The 15,832-nt window shown below is 32.5% G+C and overlaps 1 protein-coding gene across 1 annotated transcript; it reads left to right on the top strand.

Annotated features, from left to right (window-relative positions):
- Positions 1-12,376: 12,376 nt before the first annotated feature.
- Positions 12,377-13,742, top strand: LOC134281689 (perlucin-like protein). Its single transcript, XM_062764122.1, has 3 exons — positions 12,377-12,413; positions 12,494-12,577; positions 13,519-13,742. The coding sequence occupies exons 1-3, from the start codon at positions 12,377-12,379 to the stop codon at positions 13,740-13,742; spliced, it is 345 nt and encodes a 114-aa protein (XP_062620106.1).
- The last annotated feature ends 2,090 nt before the right edge of the window (positions 13,743-15,832 follow it).

Raw genomic sequence — 15,832 nt, 5'->3', positions numbered from 1 at the left:
TTTTCTTATTTTGTCGTGTGGATCCTACTATGGTTTTCATAGAGTTCGCTGGAATTCTTACAGCTTCTCTTCCTGTCACTTTAACAAGTCCAATCTTCACATCCAATTCATTCTCAGCTAACGCTAGAACAGACATAACATTGTTCCATATAGGGTCTTTCATATTAACATTATCACAATGACAGGCTGTTCTAATATGTTTCAGTACATTACATCCAATTACATTACATTACATTACATCACATTACATTACATTACATGTACATTCAAATTCATTTCAAGGTATGGAATTTGGATTTTGTTGGCTGCAGATAATCGTATAAATTTTCTTGTGTCAGTAATATCTTTGTGATGCAAGAACTTTTTATAAAACATGTCAGATATAGTCGAAACTTCTGCTCCGGTATCTAGAAGACATTTTACAGGTTGTCCGTTTAGTTCAATAGTAGTGACTGAACTGTTTCTTTTAGCATTTTTTTATTTTCTCGTTCATATCACACGAGTCTTTCCCACTCCCCTCTAACAGGCGACTCTCTACTGTGAGGGTTTGACTTTTAGATCGGTGTTAGGAAACTGTGGTCTTGGCTGTTGTTGCAGTCGTCTGTTTTCTTTGTTCTGGGAGAACCCGCTTTTACGATTTGGGCATTCTGAGGAAAATGTCCAAGTCCGTTACAGGAATAACAAACACTCTGATCTTGTCTTCCGATTCCTCGACCACGTCCTCTGCTAGGTCTATTTCCTCTCCAAAGTGAATTAGACTGTCGAGACTTCTGTAATGTTTTTGAAAGCGTATCTATCTGTTGTTGTTGTTGTTTCTCTATCATCTCTTGTTGTTTCTTTACCAGACTCATTAATTCACTCAGTTCTGTATTTGGAGTAGGTACACATGATGTTTTCTTCACACTGAGATTCACGCCAGGGTTGTCTTCTATCCATCGTAACATTTTAAGTCTGAATTCTAAAAATGGTATATTGCCAGAGTCTAGCACAACTTTTCTCAGTTCTTGTCGGGTGTTCTGATCTCTGATTCCATCAACAAATCTCTCAGTAAGCTTAACATCAGTCACGTGTTTTTTTTTAATTTTTCATGTTGATTTTCTGTGCCATGTCCATTAATACAAGAGAATATTTTTCCAATGTTTCATCCTATTTTTGGTCTCGTTCATAAAATTTCTGGAGAAGTTGGGTAGTGGTTTCTTTAATTTCAAACACAGCCTCCAAGATGTCGAGAATTTGTTTTCCTGTTTTTCTCTCTGTATGAGGTCGACGTTTCACTTCTGATATTGCAGATCCAGTTAAATGGTCCATGATGAAATCTACGAAATCGTATTTGGACTGTGTAGACTGTATATGTTCCCTCATGTCGGAGATCCACTCGTAAACATCTGGGTCTCCATCCTTAACTGGTCGACCTTCAAACTTACGAAATTTTCGTTCGGACTTGACATACACTAAAGGTGTTGGTTTTTCGTTCGACTCGGTAGCTTGCAGAGAAGAAACTTTTCCTTGTAGATTTTTAATTTCTTGTTGCATCACCGCATTCTCCTGCCTATCTTGGTCTTCTCTAGTCTCCAAAATCTTAATTTTGTACAATAGTCCTTGGATGAGGTGTTCCATGATGATGGTAACACAACTGCACACTGTCGTCAATCACAAGAATCACAATCACAAGAATCCTGTCCACGACGCCATTTGTAACACAAGAGAATAATGTTCTTGTATAGTTCTTTTATTCTTGATTTGATAAATGGTTATGATGATAATGATGATGACAGTGGTCCTAAGTAAGGAATGCAGTATGGCTTCCGGTCACTGTGACGTCATCAAACGAAGACTGTCCAATATATCAGACAAAACGGCGTTTAGTAACACGGCTGACACACGTCTTCACTGATCAACATCTATTGTGAAAATACCGCCAAAAGATGGCCTACTGTACATTCGGTAAATTGACCAATCAATGGACAGATTCACAAGTGTAAAAAAATAAATTATAAAAATTACTTACAGCCAAATACTAACGTTATTTCAATTATTCAAAAAGGATATAAACATAAAAATAATTTTCCTTTTCATAATTTGTAAACTTTATAAAAAATTTCAATCTGAATCTCGAACCCGATGCAAATTATACTTCGCCCACTTACAAAAGGGAAATTAAAAAAATCTATAAGAGAAAAGGCATTCAAAAAGCAAATGCTTAAAAACATTATTACGTAGAAAGCTCGGCAATTATCTTTTTTACGGTGAATTATAAAATTTGTAAATATTCTTTCAAATGTTTTTATCAGAAAAACACCTAAATAAAGTATTGTCGCCCGCGTAGCACAGTGTTTAAAGCGTCTGATCTAGGATCGCGAAGTAAGGAGTCAATCGAGAGGGACTTAAACAAAATACAATCAATCAATCAATCTATATATTTTTTTTTAAAATTTAGTTATATTAAATAAGTTCTTATTATCTAAAGGTCTTGTGTCTTTTCCAAAAGTGAAAGTTGTTACTAAAATTCTAGAAAATTCGGTCGTTTGTTTAGATAATACATACTTAATATGTTGGAAAATTTTTGTTATTTTCAAATTTTCTACATGTTCTTTGAGATTTTTGAGAAATCACGTTGAATTAAAAAAAATTTGAATGTGCTTCTGTTCTAAAAAGTTGCTCCGATACAGGAGTTCAAAATCTTATGATGAATAAAGGTACTTGGAAGAGCATATGCTAGACCCCATTATGCATCTTTGTACGGATTTTAAGGAAGTTAGTGAATACAAAATACAAAGATCGAGTCAATTTTGTTCACTGGACGGCTTGGCCAAAATCAGGAGGCCATTTTCACATGAATAACGTTATATAGACGTAACTCTTTTATTTATCTAAATGTCTTTAGTTGCATTACAGAGAAAATATTGAGAGCTTTCCATTGGTATATCATATTTTATATAATACCAGCATCTTGGAAAAAAAAATTGAATACAGTCTCAGATTCATAACTCTTGAAGCGTTATGCTCACAGTTGTACTTAATTGTTTTACATTTTTAAAAGAAATGGTAAATTAAACTTATTTTGAATGAAACATTCCAAATTAGATATAGTTTATTATAAAAAAAATCATACTGGTTAATTTTTTTACAGAAAAGAAAAAGGATAAAAATTGTGGAAATTATGAATAAATGTGTGTAGATATGCTTTTGTTATATACTTTAAGATGTATTTATGTTGAATGAATTAATTCATGATTTCTAGCAAAAAGGGAGCAAATATATGTTTGAAAAATATATGTTTGAAAATAATTGATTTTACTTAAGAAAAAAGTACTATAAGAAAGATATAATAGTGGTTTTAAATTGCGTGAACATTTTGTATTTTTTTTCCCATACTGATCTAATATCTTGTATGTGTATAGTCCGTAGCCCCATATTTCATTATAGTTTTTGTTTACCAGAAGAACATATAATTTATTATTAATGCTCTTGTTTAATATTTTCAGTTACCAGTAAAGAATTAAACAGTAATGAATAACTTTTTCGACAACATTAAAAGAAATTTTAGAAGAATGATTGGTGTCCTTAGCTCTGTATAGTCCATAGCCCTAATATTACAACTATCAAAAAAATTCACAAACATTATTGATACAATGACTACAATCATATAATAATATGTTTATTCGAATGCATAAATTGATTTATATATAATTAACATAGACTGTTATCTATCATATGGTGTTTTATTTCGGAGATCTTCTTGTTCTGAAATGGTTTAAGGGATTATCAAACCTCGCATGTTTTTATCGAATCTCGCTCAGAATATTGCGTAAAACATACCTAACTGAGAGAAAAGTTGACAATCCCTGAATAATAGACGATCGTGTTACAAAATTGATGGCATCAATTCGTCAGGTGTTTAACCAGATTTGTGAGATCGATGAAGGCTCAAGAGAAGTGTGCCCCATATTTTCTCTTATAGTCCAAAATGGCGCGGGCGCAGTTGTGACCCCGTGGTATCTCCACATATTCGCAAAGTTTAATTCATGTAAATTACATAAGATTCTACATGTCTGTGTAACTTATAAACCTTTTTTTGAGTCAAAAGTCAAAAGCAGTAGTGAGTTTGGGGGCGCAAAAGTTGAATATTATAAGAAAAAAGGCGCAAAGAAACAAGTCACGGGCAAGACTTTTGTACATTTTATTTGTAAACGGTAAGAGTACTGTTACTCAAAATGTATTTGTTGAAAACTGCATTAATATACTTCAGTTTTATACAGACCTTTGAATACGAGCCATATTAGTCTTACTTTTATGTGATACCATTTTCCATATCATTACTCTACCACTACCAATTCTCTTACGTCCTGGAAGCAGTCTATAACGATCATTACGAAGCCTGAGAACTCTTAAATTTATAAAACTCTTTCCGATGAACATTCTGGACTAATAGCACAACCAAAATTTTCAGCGGTGACGCTGTGGTTATACTCTATTGATCTGAGATCCTTGGAGTTGATATTTTGAGTGTTGTAGGGTTTGAACAATGGCATGAATAATCCTTTTGCAATGTTTCAAAGTCAACTGAAAACAATCTTGTTAGATGGTCTGTGAAGTTCAGGAATAGCTAATGCTGTAGATGACGTCATTATTTTACATACACACAAGTTTACGTAGTCCTCTGAAGTGATGCTGTGCTGCTGATGTCACATGTGGTCTTCCGTATTTTTTGTTAACAATGGGTGTTCCAGGTCAATGAATTATGTTTTAAAGGCTAGATATGGTGCTGTGCATAACATTAAAACCTTCTGCAATTGTAGACTGTGGTATACCTGCTTCCTGTTGCCCATTTTCCCTTTTGTGCTATGCAACATTCAGATGCAGCACTTTTAGAAAGAGTCAGTTTTCAGATAAAACCAAATTCGAATATCGAGAACCCCCGCTTTTAACAGCCCTTTTGTGTCCAAAGTAATTGCATCAGAAACAAATGAATGAAAATTGGGATAAATTTTTTTAGTAATTTTGCAAAGTCAGGTCTTTTTTGTCTGTGAGATTTGTAGAATAGCTGTAAAGTTAACAATTGCATTAAAAATAATGCATTTTAATCGAATGCATCATACCCTTCTAAATAAAAAATAATAGAAAATTTATTAAATATTGTTCAAGATATTGTTCCTACTATGTGTTTCTTTTTATTTTTTTTTTTGAAGAATATACATTGATTTTTATATAGATAAATGTAATATTATGTTTTTTTTTTACTTCAAATGGCCAATCTTGGTCAATCTTGAAAATAAATGATATACTGATAAACATTTTAAATAACCATCTTGAGCTATATGTATAACAATTAAGATAAAATCGAAAAAAGTATGAAGCAACATAGTCCGTAACACCCTCCCCTCTCCAGATGATTGTCCATGATAGAGCTCTTAAACAGTGCAGTCCATAGCCCAATTGCTCTCATGAAATTCATCCTTCTTAAATTCTAAGTTCAAGTTCATTCTTGGTCTTCAGCTGGTCTTAGACTATATTTTGATATCAATACACCAATTACATGTAGTTCTGACATGTATTATTTTATTCTGACAATTCATATTTTAATCGTATTGTGGATTTTATATAAAGTTTTAGATTTATTTTGTTTTAAATATTTAACAGGTTTTTCGTATAAATAGATTTAATATCCAACTGATAGGATCTTTAAGACAAATATGAGCTCTAAATCATAATTTTTACAAATATATGCCCATACAATCAGCTTTTTTTCTATGGTCTCTCTTTAAATGAAGGTAAGTAAGGGAAGTTAACGATAGAAAATTTATATTCGTCACGTTTATTACATAACTTGGTCGTTAGGTTAGCATTAAGGTCTTTTTCAAGTAAAATATCCAAGTATGAAACAGATGTTTCAGACTCTGTGGTATCTTTTATCTCAAGCTCTCCTAGATATATCGTATCGACGTAGGATTGGTAATTACCATATTTAAATGACAATATTCATCGATACATCTGAAGATCGAGTTAAAGGCCACATTAAGGGTTTTCTTCTTTAACACATAAGATTTTGCATGAATTCTGCTTCATATGAATACAAAAATAGGTCTGCTTATAACGGAGCGCAATTGAATCCCATGGTAATTCCAATAGATTGATGGAAGATCAGGTCTCCAAAAACCACATAGATATTGTCGATCAGAAACTCAAGTATCTTCTTCATGTCAACTTAAGAGTACCTGTGTGAGCAATCAGAATATCTAATAAACTAATTTTGCAAATGACCAATGACCAGGTAAGTAAACTTGTAAACTGTTAAATGATAAATTGTTCTACTAAGTTACTCGTCAAAAGCTTGTCTCGTTTTAAAAATTGTTCGTTTTAAGTGCTTGCTCCTGCTTACTGAATCAATTGGAACAATCTGTCTGAATTCCCATGTGTACTTATTGTGCTCTCGTAACTAGCAGTCCAACCCTTGCTTCCATATGCAGTAGAATTTATTTTTAAACTCCTACATTAAAAGGATACATGTAGGACTCTTACTCTAGCCCTTGAAACAACATTCAGATATATGGATGACGTTTTATTAATTTACAATTATATTAATTTGCAAGTGTGTCACACCTGTATGATAATGTGGTTATTTTATAAATTGTAATAAACATTGCACCAGATATGTTGTTTTCTTTCAAAATAAATGACCAATTTAATTTCTTTAAGTAGTTGAATTTTTTATATTGCTTAGGGAAGGAAGGTTTAAATAATATATCAGAGTGTCTAACAGCCTGTGGAATATTCTAACCTTTCAATTACAAAAAAAGAGATCAATTTCTCCACATGCGCACTATGAAACACACTGTTAGCTCACTGCATATTCTTTTTCTTTCATTCTGTATGAATTTCCCAGTTATTTTGTCGGATCCCTTAGACAATTCATGAAAACAAAATGAACTTTCTTTTCTATTTTTTTGTAATTATAATATCACAATATTATGCTTGTGTATATGGTGCTTCTAAAGAATTTTCGGACTTTTCTTGAGTTTCTGCAAATGACAACAAAATGCCAACACTGAATATTTTAGGGGAATACGACGAAATTCAAAGTTTCTCAGAATGTGCCTCGAGATGTTTCAAACTTCCTGGTTATACAAGTTATTTTTTAACCGTGTATTTTAAGGTGCATTGCAACCAGCTCTGCAAATGGACTTGTACCGTTCGATGGATTTGTGCAATTCTCTATTCAAACAAGTAAATTTTTTGACTGTCCTTAATGGAAAACAATTTTTATTAGTCCTAATTTATACTGTTCAAAACCAGAAAAAGAATTTATCATTAACTTAGAACATGTAATCTGCTAGTCTTTTTTTTTTTTGATAATTTATTGTTAACGTTCTCATACATGTAACAAATTTTTAATTTCTGTTCCTCACAGAAAAATTCTAATTCTAATTCGAACTTGTTTCTCTTAGATATTCTGCAATGGAGAGTCTTTGGTAAATCGCATTATCTTCTTGTGAAGAAAAAACTTAACATCCTAAGATCACAGGTAATGTCATAAATCATATATGTAACTATATAGTAAACATGGTTATCAGTTTCTGAACTTCATGAAGAATAAAAATGCATTCTAGATTCATATCGACTCTTACAAAATAGTCTGTTAAATTTTATTAATACAGCACTTAGCTGGATAGCTGAGCTAGTAGAAAGCATTAAAAGAATAATAATTGTTGCCTTTCTGAGATTGGAATTCATTGATTTAGTCCCCTTTTCTTCTCTAAGTATTTGCTGGGATAAAAAGGGACCTACTATGAAAATAACTTTTATAAAATAAGAGTTTTAATAACGATGTTGCAAAGTATACATTTGCTCTTGATTAGAAAAGATAACTTAGACGAAATCAAGCTTAGAGTTGTACTTTTTAATTTTCCAAAAAAAAAAATGAATGGATTTCTAGGAATGTAGTTAATTTTTATCCTTGATTATTTATATTTTTGCAAGATCTAGTTTTCGACTCGTATTTACGTAAACTTGAAATCAAGTAATGCAAATCTTGATTCATTTTAGACATTTTTTTTTAAAGCAAAAATGATTTTTCCTTTGGTCTTTTCTCTATGAATTTGAAAGCCTATTAAGTGTTTTACCCTTTAAAATTACATTTTTTAAACAAATGAGAGACACTCCAGAGGCCACTGATTATCATATTCTTGGGAAAAGATATCAAGTCGTAGCGAAAAAGTCTGCTTGAATAATAATCTTTAAAAATTCTTAAGAAATGAATTTATTTTTTGAAGATTCATGAGGTTATGAACTACGACGCTTCACGCCGGCATATTTCATGAAGCGCGTTAGCGCTTCATGATAAATATGCCGGCGTGAAGCGTCGTAGTTCATATACCTCATGAATCTTCAAAAAATTAAATTCATTTCTTATATTTGCATTATTTTTCTGATGACTTGCCATAAATTTACGCCGTCCAACTGTCATTTTCAAAACAAAACAGTGTGCACTATATTTTTTTTACTTTTTGACGTCAAGAGCGCTATTATGACGTAACAATGCAGGTATTCATGCTTATTCGTGATACATACCTAATGTAGTTTATGAGAAAATATACTGCATTTTATTTTGTAGAGAATCATAGGTGAAATTTATTGGAAATGTAAATATTAAAGGTTGTGTTTCACGAACTTCAGGGTCCTACTACCGAATTTGTGACGGATCTTCAAAAAAATGGATCGAATTAGTTTATGTTATTCTTCACAGCATGAGAACATGACTTTATTTGTGAGATATTTTTAAAGAAGGATATGGAGATAGTAACAGTAATCTTAATTATAATTAAGCATCGCCCCTATGTACATAGAATATTCTAGAAATACGGTCTAAATGCGTGGATTAAATGCATACGAACTGTTTATGGTTGGTTTACTAATGAATTAAAACACAAAGACCAGGGTTCTCCATGAGCTATTTTACTGTTTTGGTCCCGACACAGTAAAACTTCCTCTAACACAATTCAAGTTTTATGCGCGCGACACAGTAAAAACTTTGCCGACATAATAATATAAATGAAATCAGAAAATTCAACCGTACAAATTCCTTCTAACTCAAACTTTAATCAAATAGTTCTACTGTCATTCAACAATTCTAAAAGGTAGAGGGCTTACATGTAATTAGGGCTTCGCCATGCATAAACAATTATCTCCTACAACCTCGCATGAAAGAAACAAAGACAAATAATTTGTTTTCACCTCCATTTTGTAACTGTTAATCGGTAGTTGCATTAAAAATACATTGTTTTAATTTACAAAAATAAATACATGTATGTCTTTTCTATAGAGCCACGGCTCTAGAATTATGTTGGCACTGTAAGTGAAACATAACATTGTACCGTAATCATTTAATTGATGTAGATAAATTGTTTTGAATTTTCAATCAACTCAAAGTATTTTACTATTCTGAAGTTTCTTTTTGTAATTCGCTAATTCGATCAAGAAAATTGACAAAATATCATGGCAACTTTACTATCAATGTAAAATGATAAGTACCTTGACTGTATCGGCAAGAGTTTCATCTGCTTTCTCAGAACATGCGTTTAAATTGTTATCAATATATAAAACGAAACCATTTATGTAACGAATTAATGATCTTAAAAGTGTGTTCAGGTATTCTTTAATTTGTAATTATAATGAATAGCGATTCAGTCGCGAATTTGATCGCAAAGATACCGCAAAAGTTTAGTGCTTCGCTTAAACTCTGCAACACAGTAAATTTCAAACGATGATGAACCCAGCAGAGACATTGGTATTGAGCGCATAAACAATCATGATTTTCTTTGTTGACTGAATCGATAACAAACACAACATGTTTTGGTTGAATTTATTTTTGAAGCAAACAGATCATTACAACTTGCATGGGGTAAACATGAATTTGTTTAAGCAAATAATTATTATCACATACGATGGGCCAGATATGAAAAAGAAGACTTGACACCTTGTCAGAATGGATTAAATGTATCAGATCCATGTTAAAGTCGCTTATTAAAAAATTGAGGGGCAATATGAAAACAATCTATCCTTCTGTGTTCAATAACCCAAACGTGAAAAAAGAATTAGATAGATTACATGATCAGTACGCACTGGTCATTATATAAATTCTATTTAAGAAGAACTTAGGTTTAATTAAAATGGAAATCCAACTTATATTCATATTACCATTTCGAAGGAAGAAATTCTTCAAAATCATATGTCAGTTTTAGATATTTTTAATATTCCACAGAGCCAAAATGGATTTAAACTACCCTACATGTATTGGAATTCCAAAACTTCATAAAAATCCTTACAAACAAGATACATTGCAGGTTACAATTCAATGCTAAACCAATCTTCTTTTGTTACTCCTTACTAAGATTTTGACAGAAGTGAAGGAAAAACTTCAAGAGCACTGTGCAACAATACGTATATTCAAGAAGTGGTGTGAATCAGATGTGGCTACTCAAAAATTCCAAATAACTTTTAGACAATTTGAAATCTCAAGATTTTACCAAATACAACAGCTTTTAAAATTACGACTTTTCAGATTTATACACAGTCATTTTCAATGATAAATTAAAGTCCAGGCTTTTTGATATTTTTGACAGCTGCTTTTTCAAAATAAATGGAAATTGTAAATGTTCTTACCTGGTCATTGGTCATTACAAAATTATTTTGTTAAAACACATACTGATTCCACACACTCTGAAGTTGACATCAAAGAGATGCTTCAATTTCTGATTGACAATATCTATGTGGCTTTTGGAGACCATGTCTTCCAACAACCTATTGAAATTTCCATGGGTACAAATTGCGTTCCGTTATAAGCAGACCTATTTTCATAATCATATGAAGTATAATTTGCGCAAACTCTTATGCGTGACCTTCAACTCGACATTTAGATATATCGACGACGTATTGTCAATTAACAATAGTACTTTCTATTCCTACGTCGACACGAAATATCCTGGTAGGCTTAAGATTAAAGATACAACGAAGTCTTTCACATCTGTTTCATACTTGGATATTTTACTTCAAAAAGACGCTAATGGTAATCTAACAACCAAGCTATATGACAAACGTGATGACTTTGACTTTTTTATCGTCAACGTACCTTACTTATACAGCAATATACGTTCATCACCTGCATACGGAGTATATATATCTCAATTGATTCGATACGCAAGAGCATGTTCAATTTATGAAGAATTTCTAAAACGAGGTAAATAATTGACAAGCAAGTTGATGAAACAAGAATAAAGCAGTTTCGTTTAAAGTCGTCATTTCGTACGTTCAATGGTCGATACAATGACCTTGCCAGCAAATGCAATTTGTCATTGAGTCAAATGCTGAAATACGTTCTTCATACAAATTGTAAGTTCATCATTAATACACTGAATTGACGACGGATTTTTTTCCATTAATTCCTGATCTTGACAGGGAGCACACGGCGGGTGTGACCGGTCGGCAGGAGATGCTCACTCCTGCATGGCATCTGATCCCACCTCTGAAGTTTCGGAGGACCGTGATTGCTCTGCTCCTATTTTGTATTGTTTTACGGACTTTGAGAATGTTCGTTATCTCCACATTTTCCTTGCTAGGGGTTGGGGTTTAATCTTTGCTGTATTCAAGGCTAGAAGACTAACCCGAATTCACATTAACTGCGAAATGTAAAATTCCATATAATTATTCCATAACTTATCCACGTTATCCGATTTTCAAAAGAAAATCCCCACAAATGAACAGGTTTTTTTAACATAAAAAAATTGACCCAACAAAGTATGTTATTTTACAGTATAATTCCATCTTAATATGACTCTCAGCGTTGCTTTGCATCATTTCCATAAATTTGATTTTCACATGAGAATTTATCAGATGATTTTTATTAGTCAAGAGTTATCATTCCTTACAACACTTCATTGCATTCCAAAGGACTGTGTCTTAATTACTGCCCTTGCATTTGCACTTACAAGATATATATCTGAAAACAAAAAAAAAAATCAGATTAACAAGGTCTTGGCATCTCTATTTTCATGCACAATAAACATATATTTTTAACACATTTCAATTACTATTTTTGAAAGTATATTTCTAATTCATTCTACACATTGAGATAAGCTGCACTTTTCGTGTTGGCAAAATCGTATTTTTCCTACACAGTACATGTGCTAATTTGCTTGCTTTTTAATTTCAAATTTTACAATCCATTCATGTCTGAAAGTTTTCAAAAAAAAAAAAAATAATAATAATAATAATAATAAATGATAAAATAACTTTGTTGTCTATAAGAGCCCTATGCCTATCCCGGGGAAAGGGGTGGATGGGGATATTTAAGCACCATTTCTAAGCTTATCATAGCATTATCATGGCAAGTCCAAACAACTTCGAGGTTGACTTGGAAGGTACTTGTAAACCTTGTATGTATGATTTTTGTTTGAAAATGAATCTGTACTGATTATCTTTAATTATTTTTTTTTTCAAGAGACACTGTTTGGCAAGCTTGTTGAGGTAGAGACTCCAGAAGAAAACACATTTTTGACAAACATTGCGAAACAAGAAAGAATTGGTAAAACAGTCCTTTTAAACAGTCCTTTTCTATATTCATCGTATTCCAAATAAATGACTATTTCTCATGTCATCAATTTGCCCTAAAGTTTGGATTTATAATTATTTTAAAAGAATTGATAAATGTTTAATATGTACTTGTATTAGACATTCGATATAACTTGATAGTATATATATTATATTAAAAAAACATTGTTTCCAAATTAAATGACGAAAGCACAACTTTTGAATATTATTGATTGGAAAAATGTGAATTTTATCGATAAGAAATGACGCTTTTTTTAAATTCATGATGTAAACTAAAACACAGTAAATTGTTACGTATTTCTAAATTAAAAGAAGCACGAATTTAAGAAATTTATAAAAGAAAAAAAAATACTGAATAGGTGATATTGTTGAACTTTGTTTCTCGGACATGTATACCCCGAGGTTTATCTCTCGAACTATAAAATATGTCCATAAGCAGTGCAAAGACAGTACACTAAACTGATAAGCCATCTAGTCAAGTAAAAAAAATATCTTGCGATCGCTAAACAAGGAATTCGTATTCTTGTGGCGGCTACCCATGGCCTTACTATACGGTGATTGCGAGTGGAAGTGAGAAATATCTATTAAGACATATATTTTTATAAATAGAATATCGATTACATACATATCGCAGTGATATTATTGTTAAATCAGGCACAATTAATTAATCAACAACATGTTCTTGGTTTACTTAGTTTTTTGTGGACTTAGTAATGCAGTTGTTGCTTACTCCGGCTAACTAACACCTTTCTGCATCGTGCCATTAACACTTCTAAATACATCCAATATGCTAAACCGTTTTAAAATACTAAGTACATATCATAAAACTCATAAATGATATTCTTCAAACACACACTGTTACAGAAATGCTAAATAAATAAAAAAAAATGATTATTTTCCTTCATTTTACTGTAGATATTCGGCTTGGGATGATTGATGCCTTTGTGGAGGGCAAATGGGTGTACCTATCGTCATTGAAAGCTTTGACGTTTACCAACTGGAGCTGGGGAAATCCCGACAATTTATTTAATCAAGACTGTGCTACGTTAGCAAGCTATAAAAAGTATAAGTGGGATGACGAGGATTGTACAGAGCAAAGGAACTTTGTTTGTGAGAGATTGATTGGTTCAGGCTCATGACGTCACCATTCAAACTACGGTTTGAATGAAATATTTGGTTGTAATTTAACGTCTATCAACAAATGAACAAGTAGTATTTAGTAGGGAAAATCAATCTTAATATATTACATGTATATAGGTCAAGATGCTGTGACTGAAAACTACATAACAGTAAACATTGAAAACAGATTTCGGTGGCCATCAGTTCTTAATTATGCTTTATACCCCTGTCAAGAAGTTTGAAAAGATGTAAAATGGGTAAAAGAAAATTGTGTGTTGAGAAGGATAAAATTATGGTAATACTACAATTATCACTTATTTGAATGTAACTCCATTATCGAAAAGAAAAACCAGACAGCAGCTTTAAAATGAAAGTATTAGGCATAAATTCAAACGACAACTATTTGGATGTGCTTGGAATGGAAAACAGAGATGATGGCTAAAAAATAACTGATTCACTTACTCTGGCCTTCTAGTTCCAGATTACACATAAGGTAGGTACACAGTCTCTCCACCCTGTCCTATCTTTTGCTTTTCTTTTTATTTCTTTCCACGTCAGTGTCCTATCCCTTTCTGTTCTTTTTCTGCTGTTCTTCGCCTTGTTGTGTTTGGCCTGCCCCTTTTGCTCCTGCCGTCGGCCGTTCAAAAAATGCTCTTGTGATGTTATGCTGTATTTTTTCTGAGCACATGTCCGAACCATCTCCACTTTCTTCTTACAATTTCTGCCACAATATCTTCCTGTCCTATCGTCTCTAAAAGTTCGTTGTTGGGCACTTCCTTTAGCCATATTATCTGAAATATGGACCGTAGGCAACGATTTACAAAAACTCTGTTTCCTTTCGAGGTCTTTCTGGAGCTTCTAGCATTCTGATCCAAATAATATTTTTGATTTTACATAACTATTGTAGATCATAAACTTTGTCATGGTCATGTAGGAGGAGGTCCAGACTGGCTTTTAAATGACAAACTCATGACGGGCTTTATTGATTCTTGATATAATGTCCGCGTCAGTACCTCCTGATGTTGTTACAATGCTGTCCATTTATGCGAAGGTGTCTACATCTTAACTTGTACGGGGTTGTTATTCTGTGCATTGATTCTCATTATTTTGGTCTTGTTAAAATTGATGTTTATGCTTAGACGTTTAGATGTTGTATAGTGTTTGGTTGTTTTCTCCTGGATTTGTCGATAGACGGATGAAATGAGATATAGGTCATCGGCATAATTCAAGTCATCCAGTTTGTTTTCCATTCTCCATCTAATGCGGTTTTCTTAGCCCTGGTGGATTCCCTCATGACCCAGGCTATAGCCACTAAGAAGAGGAGAGGCGATAACATTCAGAAGAAAAAAGAGAAAATGCCTAAGATGGAATTTACGATATCTTAACTTAGGATATTCCTAAGATGGTTTCGTTTTACATCCTAAAATAATCTTAAGATATGCCTAAGATATGGCCTAAGAAATATCCTAAGACACGTCTTAAGACACATCTTAGGAAATTTTCATAAGCATGCCTGCTGAATTCTAATTCCGTGGGAAACCTGTTAGACTGGGTGAAGAAAAAAATACAATCTAATAAGAAAGTGATAATCATTAAAGGAAAACTAAATAGTGTAGAAATGCTTTAATGTCTACGGAGACCGAAGGATAAATGAATTCTAAGTTGTACTTAAAATATTTTATGTACATTGGAAAGCTCTGTGTGTAAGAGTTATCGCGCTTGCATTATCCTTGGAAAGTTTGTTGCATGTAAAAAGTCGTTTTATAATAGTTTAGAAAAGATCAACTTCCCCGCAAGAACAACCATGATCACACTTTTTTGTCCTTTAAATACATGAGTTTCAAAATTCATTTTCTCTTTGTATACTCTATGCATGTCCTCTTGTTTTCGTATGATTTCTTTGAAAATTTATAAATAGAGACGAAGCTTTCTGCTCTTTTTTCCATAATAACATGAATAATATCATGGTATTTTGCTGAAGTATTTGGTGCTTCAACAGATTGGTCGGAGTATTCGCAAGTTTTCAAAAATCTTAACCAAATACCAACTCCTGACATCATAATGATGTACAAGGAGATTCATGGTCTGCCCGAATGTAGCCCAAGGTTCA

This window comes from Saccostrea cucullata, unplaced genomic scaffold, assembly GCF_032062105.1.
Source record: "Saccostrea cucullata isolate Sc308-1 unplaced genomic scaffold, CSIRO_AGI_Scuc_v1 ctg286, whole genome shotgun sequence".
Classification (NCBI taxonomy): Eukaryota; Metazoa; Mollusca; class Bivalvia; order Ostreida; family Ostreidae; genus Saccostrea; species Saccostrea cuccullata.
The sequence above is the reverse complement of the archived record's forward strand: the minus strand, read 5'-3'. Positions and strand labels throughout refer to the sequence as shown.